The sequence below is a fragment of the Puma concolor genome, chromosome B3, assembly GCF_028749965.1.
Source record: "Puma concolor isolate L17-30 chromosome B3, mPumCon1.1.hap2, whole genome shotgun sequence".
Classification (NCBI taxonomy): domain Eukaryota; kingdom Metazoa; phylum Chordata; class Mammalia; order Carnivora; family Felidae; genus Puma; species Puma concolor.
The window spans coordinates 37,683,291-37,696,965 of NC_141672.1; the positions used below are offsets into that span (position 1 = coordinate 37,683,291).

The 13,675-nt window shown below is 36.6% G+C and overlaps 1 protein-coding gene across 5 annotated transcripts in view; it reads right to left on the minus strand.

Annotated features, from left to right (window-relative positions):
• Positions 1–252: 252 nt before the first annotated feature.
• Positions 253–13,675, minus strand: part of ZBTB1 (zinc finger and BTB domain containing 1) — a 28,930-nt gene continuing 15,507 nt past the window's right edge. For 2 of the 5 annotated variants that reach the window (XM_086709548.1, XM_086709549.1), the window contains one exon: positions 7,981–11,201. In XM_086709548.1, the coding sequence (XP_086565674.1) occupies positions 9,042–11,183 (2,142 nt within the window). In that variant the 5' untranslated portion in view covers positions 11,184–11,201 and the 3' untranslated portion in view covers positions 7,981–9,041. Of the gene's footprint in view, positions 2,166–2,957; positions 3,812–7,980; positions 11,202–13,675 lie in introns of those variants that run through there. The other 3 variants (XR_015252305.1, XM_025919679.2, XM_086709550.1) reach the window with 3 other exon arrangements.

Sequence of the window (13,675 nt, forward strand, 5' to 3'; positions counted from 1 at the left end):
CTCTACCTGCAACCTGGGGCTCTAACTCACAACCTTGAGCTCAAGAGTCACATGCTCTACAGACTGAGCCAGCCCGGTGTCCCTGCTTTGTGCACTTCTTAAGCTGCTCAGGAACACAATTATTAGCTGTCTCCGATATTTTATTATTTTTGTATTAGGGAATGGATGGGGTTGATAATTTTTCAGACAAGTAATTCTGTAAAAGAGCCAGGTTGAAGAAATACTGTATAAATAAAAGTAATATACAGACAGTTTAACTTCTGAACATAGAGGAGGAAATTTTATTAGGTAAAAGCAACGGATTAAAATATGTAACAAAAATTTTCCATGTAACTCAGTAACTCCATTTCATACTAACATACAGAAAATAATCACATTATAGAATGCATTTATATCACTTATAATTATTGTAATTCATTACAGTTATAGTTTAGTACAGTCAAAATTTAAGCCATATTTCTTTTCTAAATCTACTTCTACAGTCATTATGTGTTGAGTCTCTACTGTATTGATCTGGCACCTTTAATTACAGGTAATCTTTTATCTTGTCTGTTTCCTACTTGTTATAAGTCTGCAGGTTCATATGCTTCCCAAGAGATTAGCTATAGTTTTTTATTTTTTGTTTTTTAGAATCTAACACTTTTCTAAACTTATTTCTCTTAAAGCAGTTGAATTCGTATGAACTCAAAGTCTTTACTTCTCCTATCCCTTCAGGCCCCTATACCCACTACCACATTCTAATTAACTTTCATTCTAATTAACTTTATCTAAGTTTTTGTTAGTCTAATTATTAGAAGGAATATTCAAGTTATCATCCCACTTTATAGCTAGAGATTTTAAATGACTTAACTTTTGCACATACTATTATATATACTGTAAGTTAGATTTCTTTGTGTAATTCTTTACTAAAACATTTGAAGAAATAGGCATAAAAACAAAATAAGCATTTCTGGAAATATATAACATCAGGATATTGCATAAGAAACAATAATAATAAATAATGAATTGGATAGACAGTTAAACAAAAGTAAAACTATGAGTGTCTCACAATAAGGAAATAGTATGGCTGTAAGATTCATATGGTTAAGAAACGTGTGTATGAGCATATATATATATATATAAAACAAAGTATTTGAAGCCAGGTTAAAATCTCCTCAAACATTTCATTTCCCGGTGAAAGGTGTTTTGTTTGTTTTTTTTTTTAAACACATCAATCATTGTTTCACTCAATACTTAGTTAAATTTTATCTTGAAATTTGAAAGCTGAGAAATATGGTATTATATGTTAATACTGAGAATAAATATTTAACAGAAACCCATTCTACCTTGTTAGGTTATATTGCTAAATTCAGAAGAAAATAATGTGTCTTAAGATACATTCTTTTTGTTGTCTGTGATTTATGAAAATCTACTATTGAAGTAATAACCACTTTGGTTTTCCTTTGAGTTAACAGGCTTAAAGGGAGCTTCATTAATATTAACAATCAAGTTTGTGATGAGTATATACAGTGAAAAAGGAGGAAGGGCAAATGTTACATTACAACGAGTAATAAGTAGATTATCTTTTCTTGTTAAAAAATTGGTCTCATTGTTTTTTTCTCTGTACCCACATCTCTTTATTTATACTCTAAACTGTAGATTTTGGAGTGTAATTTTTTTAATTGTCTAACTACATTTCATAATATGTAAACTGTGATTGAGATTATTTCAATTTTAGGATTATATGTGTTTACACAGATACGTTATTATCTCTTTATAATATATTTATGGTAGCCTAGCAACCCCCTTTATTTTAGAAGGGACCATGGAAGATAATTAGCATATAAAGTCTCATTTTAGTGTAGCTTTAACCACTGATGCCATATGAATATTCTGTTACTTTTCTTTAGCAGATTTTCCACAAATACTAGGAGAGTCACCGTGAATCAATTTTGTCACAGCAAAGTGATTCCAAAGTGATCTTTACTGAGTTTTCTTGGATCCTTGAAACTGGAACCTTTGGGATTGATGAGGTTTGTCAGGAAGACAGAAAAGATGGTGTCACTTCAGATCTGATATTCCTGGGTCTGGACTTAAAGATTATCTGTTGAAGATTGATTCTTCCCCATGTCCTCTCCAAATTCAGATCTCACTTCTCCAGAGGTTTAGAAGGCCCTATTTCACCACTGCCACACAGAAAAAGACAAAACTCAAGAAAAATAATATTACAAGTTGACTGCTCTACAAGATACAACATAATTCTTAGGTCAGAATTTCATGGTTTGGGGTACTAGGCCAGCATAATATTACTAGAACAAAGAATGGAAGCAAAAGCATAGTTCCTGGGAATTAAATTTATTTAATTTCTTCCTTAATGTAACTCATTGAACCCTTCAAATACAAGGTGTTCTTACTACTAATACAATTCTTCAACTTTAGGGGCACCTTTTTTCTTGTGATTTAAGCTAGAATGGGTAGGACACACACAACATGAAGAGTAAGAGGTCAGCCAGGTAGAGGAAAGTAGGGAGAAAGGAAGCAGTTAAGAGGTCTTTCTTCATTCAAATCAAATAATTTTACAATGTGCTTTAACCTTTTTTTAAAAGTTTATTTATGTAAGTAATCTCTACACCCAAGGTGGGATTCGAACTCACGACTCCGACATCAAGCACCACATGCTGTACTGACTGAGCCAGCCAGGTGCCACACGATGCATTTTAACTTGTTAATGGCAAATCTCTGATTGGAAGATCTATCTAACAAATTTAAAAGTTCATGTTCTTTTTACTGAGTGCCTTCAGCCATCACACTAACATTGTTTTCTTCAAATATTAAATGTTGCACACTCTGCAAACAAAAATAAAGTACACACATGAACGCTGAGAAGGAGCTTTCCTTCAAATTCCTCAGTTCACAACTCTCCTAAACTGCCTCAGTGATTCTGGGTAGAATTGTATTTTTTGCAACAATGCTTTACCCTATTTTTTTTTTTTTTAAGAGATTGTCTCTTAAAATATTTTCTCCCACATCAGGGAATGCATAAGCATTTGAAAGAAAAGACGGCCTTCATAATCTGGATGGAATTCTATTTCTGTCATCCAAAAATGAGCTTTGCTGAGTCTGACTGGTATTAAGTACAATAAAAACAACATAGTAACTTCTGAAATAAAGCTTAAGTGGGGGCTTCCTAGGCTGTCCTCTTTAAACTATTCCTTTCACATAGGTAAGTACAGAGAGTCATGCAAGTTTTCTCACATAAAATTGTTAATATTCCTGATTCTGAAAGGAAATGTCTTTTACATATTTGTCATCCCCCAGCCTGAGAGTTTCCTGTGACGTCTTACTTGGTCACAATGATGATGAGTGTATGGATACATTCGATTCAGAGCCAAGTACTGCACTACAATGTTTACACCATCTTTTTTGTCAACAAATGAGTAAGATAATGAGAAATTCTAATGGCTTCCTGCCCCCTAGTGATCTGTGGTCGATTTTGATAGAAAGGATGAACAATTCTGTCACTACCAATGGACCTCAATGATTTGGTTCTCCTGGATATAAGGAAACGATTTAAGCTTCTTAATGATAAAGTCAACTAAGCACCTGAATATAAATATGTAAGTGGTAATAAACGGGTTCAAAATTAGCATGTTTACAAGCTATTGTCATTTAGTTTGTATTTACCAATACTCACAGACATAAAAGTCCTTGCATTTTAAATCCTTGCATCTTTGCTTCTTGCCAGCATATAAATTTATAAGTAGCTACATTTCATCTGGTTTTAGTATAAGACTCTTCTGATATGTTACCAAGTAGTATGTCCTTGAGTTTGCTAGAAGGCAATGAAAGTGGGCCACCTGAGTAATTATAAAGGCATCATCAATGAGTCTTCACCATCTTATTCTCTTTTCACTCAAAAAATAACATTTGGCAGATGGTAGAAAGACCATTAAAGTAGTAGATTTAATACCGTAGTAGTAAAACCTATTGTATAGCTTTTAGAAATCGGGCAATAGATGTATCAAGTTAAAATCAGATTAGATTGGGAGGGGGATTGTTTCACTTAAACCATTAACTGTTCTTTTTTTTTTTTTTTTTTAAGTTTGCCGCTAGGTTAGCGTGCATAAACAGCTGTTTCCTGAAACTGTCTTTCATTTCTTTTATGAGTAAGACTGTGTTTATAAGTTTACACTAATATTTTTGGTAAATTGAACTATAAAGAGAATAACCAACTTTTGATTTTAGACCAACTTACATTACTCTATAATCAAACCAATCACAATATGCCAATTAAGAATTTTGTTTTGTTTTTTAGCCAAAGACATGAAAATTTTCTTCTCCACATCATCTGTTAAGGCAAAAAGAGGAAACTAGTTATTCTGGGGTCCTGGCTTTTCTTGGGAATACTTTCAAACGGCTGGAATTATTCAACTCATCAGTCTCATAACTAATAAAATGGTGATTGCTTGGAGATGAAAACATAAAGGCCAGGAATAGGGAAAATAGAAGGGGAAAAAGTCACAGTAAAAGTACAGCAGTGGAATTCAAATTAAATTTTAATTGGGCACTTACAATGGGTCTTCCCAAATGGCTGATTATACCACTAAAGGTTTAAGTTTAAATAAAGGAAAATTAAAACACGTCAATAGTCAGGATTTATTTCTAAAACATCACTCTGAATGTGACCCATTCAAATAAAAAGTTTTGAGTCCAACTGATATGTTTCCACATTATTCAATGCGTTCACTAAGTACCTTACCAGGCACAGCAGATCACAGATGCAACATGGAGCACAGAGTTTCATAGGAGCTTTATCACACGTGTTCCTAGGCTCAAAAGGGCCTCCTTTGTACTTCTTGGTAGGTGAGGTATGTGGCTGAGTGGTTAAGTACAGGCATGTAGAAATCAAATAGGTCTAGGCTCAATTCTAGCTCTTGTGGTTAATTTCTGTGTGATCTTAGGAAAAATACTCAAGTCTCTGTGAACCTCAGTGCCCCATCTGGAAAATCGAAAGAATACTTACCTCATAAGGCTGTGAGGCTTAATTAAAATTGTGCATGTAAAGCACTTGGCGGAGCATAAAGAGCGCTAAGGAAATGGACGCCAGGATTACTAAGGGAGAGCTCGAGGATGCATGGATCAAGGGCTTCCTAATCTGGGCGGCATCTTCGTGCTCTTAAACACCCAACAGCACCCTACTTGCTTCACTTGGCTGGCATGCATCCTGTCATCCCGTTCCCTACACCTCAAGCATCAAGGAGATGGGGGGCATTCCCCAAGGATATGTCCCCACACAGCTTTTTGGCACCCTGGTGGCCTGGGCATTGTATTGCTACGCTGCCTGAGGAACGCTGGCATTTATCACAGACAAACATTTGTTACAAAGGAGGCGGGGCCCGGTGAGGAAAGATGAGGAACTGATCAAGTAGATTCATGGAAAGCAAATTAATTTTAACTCACAAAACCCATTAAAAATCAAGAAACACGCCACACTTCTTTACTCCCAACAACGTGTACTGATACACATTTGGGTTTTCTTTTGGTTGGTACTAATTCACCTTGTTGTTAACAATGACAAGTTTTAGGTTTACTTTAACTGTTAAACTGATTATGAGGGGGGATTTTTCCAGAGATCTATTATATATGGAAGTTCCTTAACTTGTGGTATAGAGGAACAAGTATTGTTTAACCAGGGAGAAAGTTGCCAACCATCACTAGCCTCTCTTCCTACTTTTTTAGAATAGAAAAGTTAGTATATTATCTCAAGCATTTAGGCATATCCTTGGCATGTTCACAGCAATTGTTTCACCAGGCATTTTATAGCTGTAATTATTTTAATGTATCAGTATTATTTTAACCTACCAAAGCACTTCAATCTCTACTCTCACCTAAAACAATCCCAAATGTTTATATTTTATTCAACTCCTACATCTCGTTCGTGGTTTTGTTTTCAACTACAGCACTTAAATACGATTTTTCACGTCAGTCTATTATTTTTCCTTTTGATTGGTGCTCTGACTGCCCTAGCAAAGTTTGTCCTTATTTTAATTCTTTTAGTTCTATAACTAGCCCCTAGAATCCCTGTTCTTTCTTCTAAGTTTTGTCCATATTCGAACTTCATACATTAAACTAGCCTTGTACCATTTTACGCATGAGAGTCATTTGCCTCAATAGTTTTACTTTAAAAATATGGGTGAGATTAAGACAGATTTCTGAGTCCTACTGCACTGCCACCCTGTTGTGCTTCGTTAATCTGAGATTCTTAGTGGTGCTTATTACAGAATTATAAACATCCACGTTGCACCGTAACCGGTGACAAGCTTTGATAGGCACGGACTCCATTTCTCTAAGATTTCTTGCTGAAGAACAAAGGCCCTTTAAGCAAGACTCTGTTTGTGAGACACAAGATTCCAAGATATCTGTCTAGATTTTCCCTTCATTTTTGGATTCGGAGCCTAATTACATAAGTTGTAAAAGGCAGGAGGAGAAGGTAGCTTCCACAACCTCGATTCATTGCCTTCACAGCACGGAGGGCAAGAAGCAATAGCAAGGAGGTACAGCTCTGTAACCCCAGGAAAGTAAGGAAGTCAGAGGAAACTGGGTTGGAGAGAGGTGTCAGACATTTTTCATTCCCCTTAACTGTAAGAGGCAAGTAGCTTTTAAATGTACTCTCTGCCTTAATGAGGAAAATTTGTACATTATACCCACAGGAGACTGTGCTGCCCTATAGCTGGTTCCAAAACAAAACAAAAGTTGTTCTGAGTAATATGGAACTGGAAGGACACATGGTGAGGTGGGGCTTCGCGAAACCATAAACTTCTCAGTTATGTAAAGTTAGACATTATGTTCAATGTTTATATATTTGCTTGCTAATTGTTGGCTGTCGGTCCATGTCAAAACATTAAATTAACCCTCCCTTTTCCTAATGGAATAGACAATCCTTTTTTACAGCATGGTAGTATTTAGAAACCACCCTATTCTTTAATGGTGGGAAGCCACTGCAATCGATATTGGTGAAGATCATGGAAAAAAGTGATTCCCCCTAAAAATTATGTTCAGTGAGATAACTCTATCAATAGTTTGGAAATTTGTTGAGTTTATCTTATCTCGTTACGCAACCCTCTGACGGTCTCTGGGTTTGTTACAGAGCTTTTACCAGGTTCTTATCAGTAATATATACACCATATTTCAAGTGGCACTCCAGATTTAATTCCTTGATAAACTACTGTGTCCAAGACTTAGCTGAATCACTTTTCCTGCTTTTTCTGCTAGGTGGCTTAAAAAAAAAAAAAAAATTCCTAACTTCTTGTTTATCTATTAGTGTATTTCCCCCGTCTCTATTTCCCATTATCTTAATACCACATGCCACCTGCACTGTCCCTCTTCTTACTTAATCCTATTCTTACTTGTATCCCCACAAATCTCCGAGCTCACACTGTGCTCCAGTACTTCCTTCTCTTTCAGCTAGATCTGTGTTCGTCAGTGTCTCCATTCTCTTGGCAATTTTTCCTTGTATGCAAATTGTATAGGAAAATAGGACTTGCATACCTTAAAAATCTGACGTAAGCAAAAAGAGCAATGCTGTTAAGTTACTGTGCATAATTACAGAATTGTATGTTTAAATACAGACGTCACTTAAAACCCCTTGCGTTATGAGAAGGGTATGACAAAGCAAGTAATTCACATTAAAAGGCATTCTATTCGGTAGATGTGTTTATTGGTGTGTCGGCTGTGCCAGTGTTTTAATTCACATGTAATTCAAGGTAGACCCTGTGCCAGCAACAACTAACAATGATACTCCTTTAACTAAAAATGATAAGCTATTTCTACTTATATGCTCTGTGATTATTTTATAGTCCTCAAATTTTGTAGTCCTTTACAGAAAAAAATAGTAATAAAGCATGGCGATAAACTGCAATTTGCCACAACACGTTTCCTCCAAATCTTAGTATAAAACACAAGACATTTTTTTGCACACTCTACTTTTATAGAACAACCAGGTTTGTAATTGATTTCTTTATTTTATTTGATTTATCAATATACATGGCAGCTTTCTCAAATCTCAAAGTTAAGTTCCAAAAGTATGTAATTTTAAAGATGAAAAATCATTTTCCTTTAGATGTCATATTCCTAGAGAGCTATTAAAGTCTATTTATAAACAAAAATAATTGATAAACTAATACACTTTAGAAATCAGAATATTTTAAATTATTTTAAATGAATACAAGATATGTCTTTTTAATTAACTATCATAGTTAAATTTAATATCACAAAACAAAATGACATGTCCCCACTAATTTCTCCAGTGGGGTAAAGTCATTGGATTTTACACTTAATATAAGTTTTAAATGTGATTATTAAATGATAATATTTTATCAATTATAGGAAATATTCATTTATAGGAATTTCCTTAGGTCCATCAATCTTTTTAGGCCAAGTTTGAGCCCATGTCAACCTTCAAGTTTAGAGTCAATGCACCTAGCCTGCCTAACAAGCATGTCAATTAAAGAATATGGATTTCATTGATAAAAAAAAAGGGGGGGGGAATAAACAGTAGCTAAATCACTGTTCAACTTACCAAAAAAAAAAAAAAGCTAATAGCAAATGAGATAGTTTCCAAGAATTACTTTAAAAAGTTTTTTTAAATAAACACAAATGGCCAATGATGTTGGATTTAAAATTTCACAGGATAACCTTACCAAAAAAAAAAAAAAAACCCACATAGAAATAGTAAAGTCATCACCTTATGATAAAAAAACTAAAGTTTAATAGTCATTGAAGGGGTAACAACCACTTGTAGTCTACATTGAAAAGTAATTTTAATCATAGCTAAAACAAACTAAAATCAAAGAATTCTATGAAGAAATAACAAAAATGATAAACATTTAATAACATCTAAAATGTAGATACTTAAGATCCTAAACAAAAAATATTAAAGGTAAAAGGGCCTTGAGATCTTTCTCCAACAATTCATCTTATAAAATCAATTTCTAAATAGCTCATATCCTTTGCTTTGGTGTTTTGTCTGCTATCAACTAAACGTGAGTACAGTAGAAAATCACTTATGTTCTTTTCAAATGCTTGGCATTATAATGTGATCTCATATCTTTCCTCAAATTAAATTTGGCTCCACATATTCCACATGTATACAGATGAACATCCATGTGCTGTTCCAACTGTTCATTATTTGGGAAAATCTGAAAGCAGACCTGGCATATAGTCTCACCAGCAGATAAATGAGAAATCATATGCCGTACATGGTCATGTTTTCTGAAGTTTCCTTGATCACAAATGGAACAGACATACCTGGCCATGCCTTTGTGCATATCATTGTGCAGTCGCAACTGACGCTCTCTTAAAAACTGCTTTCCACATGTCTGACAGACAAACTGTTTCTCCTTGGTGTGAACAGTGTAGTGTTCTCTCAAGTGGCACCGCTGATAAAATCCTTTTCCACACAGATTACAAAAATGCTTTCGTCTGTGATCTCTCTCGTTTTCTTCCATGATGGCACTCTTAAACACATCTTGGTCTAGGCAGCTAGACATATGTTCAACCACCAGGTTCTCAGTTTCAAAACGCTGGCCACAATTCGGACATCGGAAAGGACAGGCAGAATGTTTAAATAACTGCTTTTTTTGGATACTGTTTATCTGGAAATGATTGTCCCTGAAATCATCCAACATTTCAACAAACATATCTCTTATTTCTGACTGCTCATCAGGATTCTCTTCCATGTCCATTTTCTCCTCGGCATTTCCTAAGCCATTCATTGTCAGATCTTGGGGTTCTCCACATCTCTGCGCATGTTCCTGAAGCTGTCTGCCCTTAACAAGGATCTGTCCGCATTTACCACACGCACAGATATTTTCAATGTGTTTGGCTAAGTAATGGGATGACAGGTCCTCCTCGGTGATGGTGAGTCCGCACAGCTCACAAGACGCATTTTCGGTATCCTCTTGTACCGGACTGCTGTTGTTAGGGGGCCTCATACTTTCTAAACCTCCTCTTTCTTCAGCACTTATTGACATCCGAGGTTTTAGGGTTTTCCTACCACTTTTTTTAATACCGATCTCTTCTTCAACATAGTATCTATAAAATGGCTCTTCAGGCTCATCTTCTAATTCGTCGTTGTCAGTGGATTCGTTACAGTCTTTATCAGTAACTTTAATGATGTTAAAGTCTTTCAGTTCGTCTGTAGGAATATCTTCTGGCTCCATCTTGATAATGATTCTTTTCCTTTCGGCAGCTCTGCTTTTTTCTTCGCCGGCTAGCTCAGACTCCACGGTGCTACTTTTTCTGCTTCCAGGGGTTGAAGTCGAATCCTCGGCCGCCTGGCTCGGGTCTCCTCTGTATTTGTCCGTCTGCGTAGAAAATGTTTTAGAAGAATCCTTTTCACCAAACTCAGCTTTGATATTACTGTCTTTTCCATCTCTAAGATCCACTATTCTGTGGTAGGATCTTGTGTTTTGGTACGAATGTCTGTTAGTACAGGTTAGCACATGCTCATCTAATAACTTTTCACAGCTAAAGCCAAATCCACAGCTGTCACAGGTAAAACTCCGTCCAAAGCGTCGTGACACGCGTTCTTTTGGAGTAGATAATTTGGACACCGAACTTTTTTTACAGACATCAAACAGTGGTTCCGGAAAATTACCTAGTTGTAAAGACTCTTCATCGGGCTCTCTGTTATGTGGTGTATTTACGGTTGAACTGGGTTCTGCACACCACCTATTGGCCTCACTGCCATTTCTAGCCACTGTGTCTTCATACATTCTTACCCCAAAGATCATTTTGCTGTTCTGTTTGCTAGAAGCAGAAGATGAACACTTGGAACTGGAACAATCTGCATCCTGTATGTCTTCTAAGCAGTCAGGAACATTGTACAGCTGTAGATAGTTCATTGCCACTTTAAACTGCTCAAAGCTAGAGGGAGCAGTCATGATTTTTCCTAAATACATAAACTGCAGAATGAGATCAAAACACTCGGCGCTAATTTTCATGTTGCTGAGATTCAGTTGCGCAGTACTGTGCTGATGGTTCATGAAAAACATTCTAAAATAGGAGCTACAGGCAGCCAGAACTGCTTTGTGTGCTTGGAAGTAAATGTCATCGATCGCAATACAACAGTCACAGAGAAAACCCCATTCCCTTTGGTTGTTTAGCTGCTGAAGGACGTAGCTGCTGTGGCTGGGCTTTGCCATCTTCTATTAATTAGAGACCTATGTAAAACAAAAATAGTAAAGTCAGACAAGATATCTTGAGAAAGCACCTGAAGAGTAATTTTGATCACACTTTGTGACTTGTGTGACTTTGCTATTAGAACAAAGGTATATGTAATTTTCCATTCCAGTGTAGTAAAACTCAATAATATATACCTGAATGCTTTTTTAAATTTGAAGATGAAGATGGCCATTTAGTCAAGCTTCCCACTTTGATTTTAAGAAGCACAATGGAGGCACCTGGGTGGCTCAGTCGGATGAGCATCTGACTCTTGATTTTGGCTCAGGTCATTATCTCATGGTTCGTGGGATCGAAGCCCTCAGCGCGGAGCCTGCTTGGGATTCTCTCTCTCTCTCTCTCTCTCTCTCTCTCTCTCTCTCTCTCTGGCCCTCCCCCACTCACATGCTCGTGCTCTGTCTCTCTCAAAATAAATATTTTGTTAAAAAAAGAAACCCAAGCTAAGGTATCAAAAACAAAAACCATCACTTTGGTTTCCTCAAACTATGTTGGGAATAACATTTACTAGATTTGAAAGGAAACAGTTTAAAAGTACCTGACGGATACAAACAATGAAAGTAAATAAAATAACAACTTAAACTGAAAGTTCATAAACTAAACTACAGAGTATTAAAAACTTAGGTAACGGGTATTAAGGAATCACTGCTCATATTTAAGTGTGTTGAATGTATTTTGGTTGTGTTAAAAGAGTCCCTATCTTTTAGATAAACACGCTAACATATTTATAGATGACGTGATATACCCTAAACTACACGTGAAAAAAATCCAGTGAGGTGGGTGCGGGGGCTATAGGTGATACAAAATTGGCCATTTATTGGCCATTTATTTTTGTAGGTTAAAAAAATTTTTTTTTAATATTTATTTATTATTGAGAGACAGAGACAGAGCATGAATGGGGGAGGGTCAGAGAGAGAGGGAGACACAGAATCTGAGGCAGGCTCCAGGCTCTGAGCTGTCAGCACAGAGCTTGATGCGGGGCCTGAACTCATGGACAGCGAGATCATGACCTGAGCCGAAGTTGGATGCTCAACTGACTGAGCCACCCAGGCACCCCCCACTAAAAATATTATTAATGTAGTGAGTTGACCTTGGGTAAAGGAGAGAAAAACATTAAAAGCACTAGAAGCCCTATCCATTATATTATAAAACTAAAATAGGATCCAATCTTAGCCTCAATTTTTTTTTATGGGGGCGGGGAGTTGGGGGGGGAGAGTGCACACAAGCAGGGGAGCGGGGCAGAGGGAGAGAAAGAGAAACTTAAGAAGGCTCCAAGCTCAGTGTAGAGCCTGACAGGAGGGCTCAATCCCATGACCATGAGATCATGACCTGGGCCGAAATCAAGAGTCGGACGCTCAATCCATAGCCTCAATTTTTAATCTGTATACATAAACTTCACTATCTTCTACTTAAAAACAAGTTCCTAGGGGCGCCTAGGTGGCGCAGTCGGTTAAGCGTCCGACTTCAGCCAGGTCACGATCTCGCGGTCTGTGAGTTCGAGCCCCGCGTCAGGCTCTGGGCTGATGGCTCAGAGCCTGGAGCCTGTTTCCGATTCTGTGTCTTCCTCTCTCTCTGCCCCTCCCCCGTTCATGCTCTGTCTCTGTCCCAAAAATAAATAAACGTTGAAAAAAAAAAACAAAAAAAAAACAAGTTCCTATACAACCTGAGCACAAAAAGAACATTTAACAAGCTGTTCAGAGACATTAAATGTTCACTCTTCAGTCCCCAAACCCTTCAATCCTTGCAATGGTAATTAAGAGGTATCTACAGTTTATTTCCACTTGCTTTTTATCTGTTCTTCACAGATCATATCTGGATCACATACCCTTTTTCCCCACTACCTAAAGACCCATCCCTCCTCCTTCTTCCTGTTCTTCCTGCCTAATGACACAGAGTTGCTTAGTCAGGGATATGCATCTAGTGAGTCTAGTAAAAAGACGGTGGCTTATCAAGAGGACTAGCGCCTTCTTAAAATTGCAACCATTGTACCTTTTTGTAAGCCAAATCAAGCATGTCAATAGGCACAATATTTCAACCTTCTATAAGTCAGGTATCTATAACCAATGAGGAAGCATGCTTAGTATGTACCTAAATACAAAAAGCAATATATGCACAAAGATATCCATCAACATGTTATTTATAATTTGAAATGTCTGGTAATAAGGGAGTTGCAAGTGAACCCAGGTAAATCTACTACCTAAAATTAAAATTCACTGTCGTGTGGCCTTTAAAAATTAAATTAATGAACAAAGACTGCAGAAGAAAATGAGTAAGTTTCCAGGATGGAAAGTCAAGTAAATAAACAAAGGATATGAAATTATGTAACAATAACAATTATATAAAACAAATCCAAACAACAATCTCTTATTCAAAGGGTGAGAAATACATACACACACACACACACACACACACACACGTTGAGCCCAAGCCCATTTTTTGTAGGATGAGTTTTTTTTTG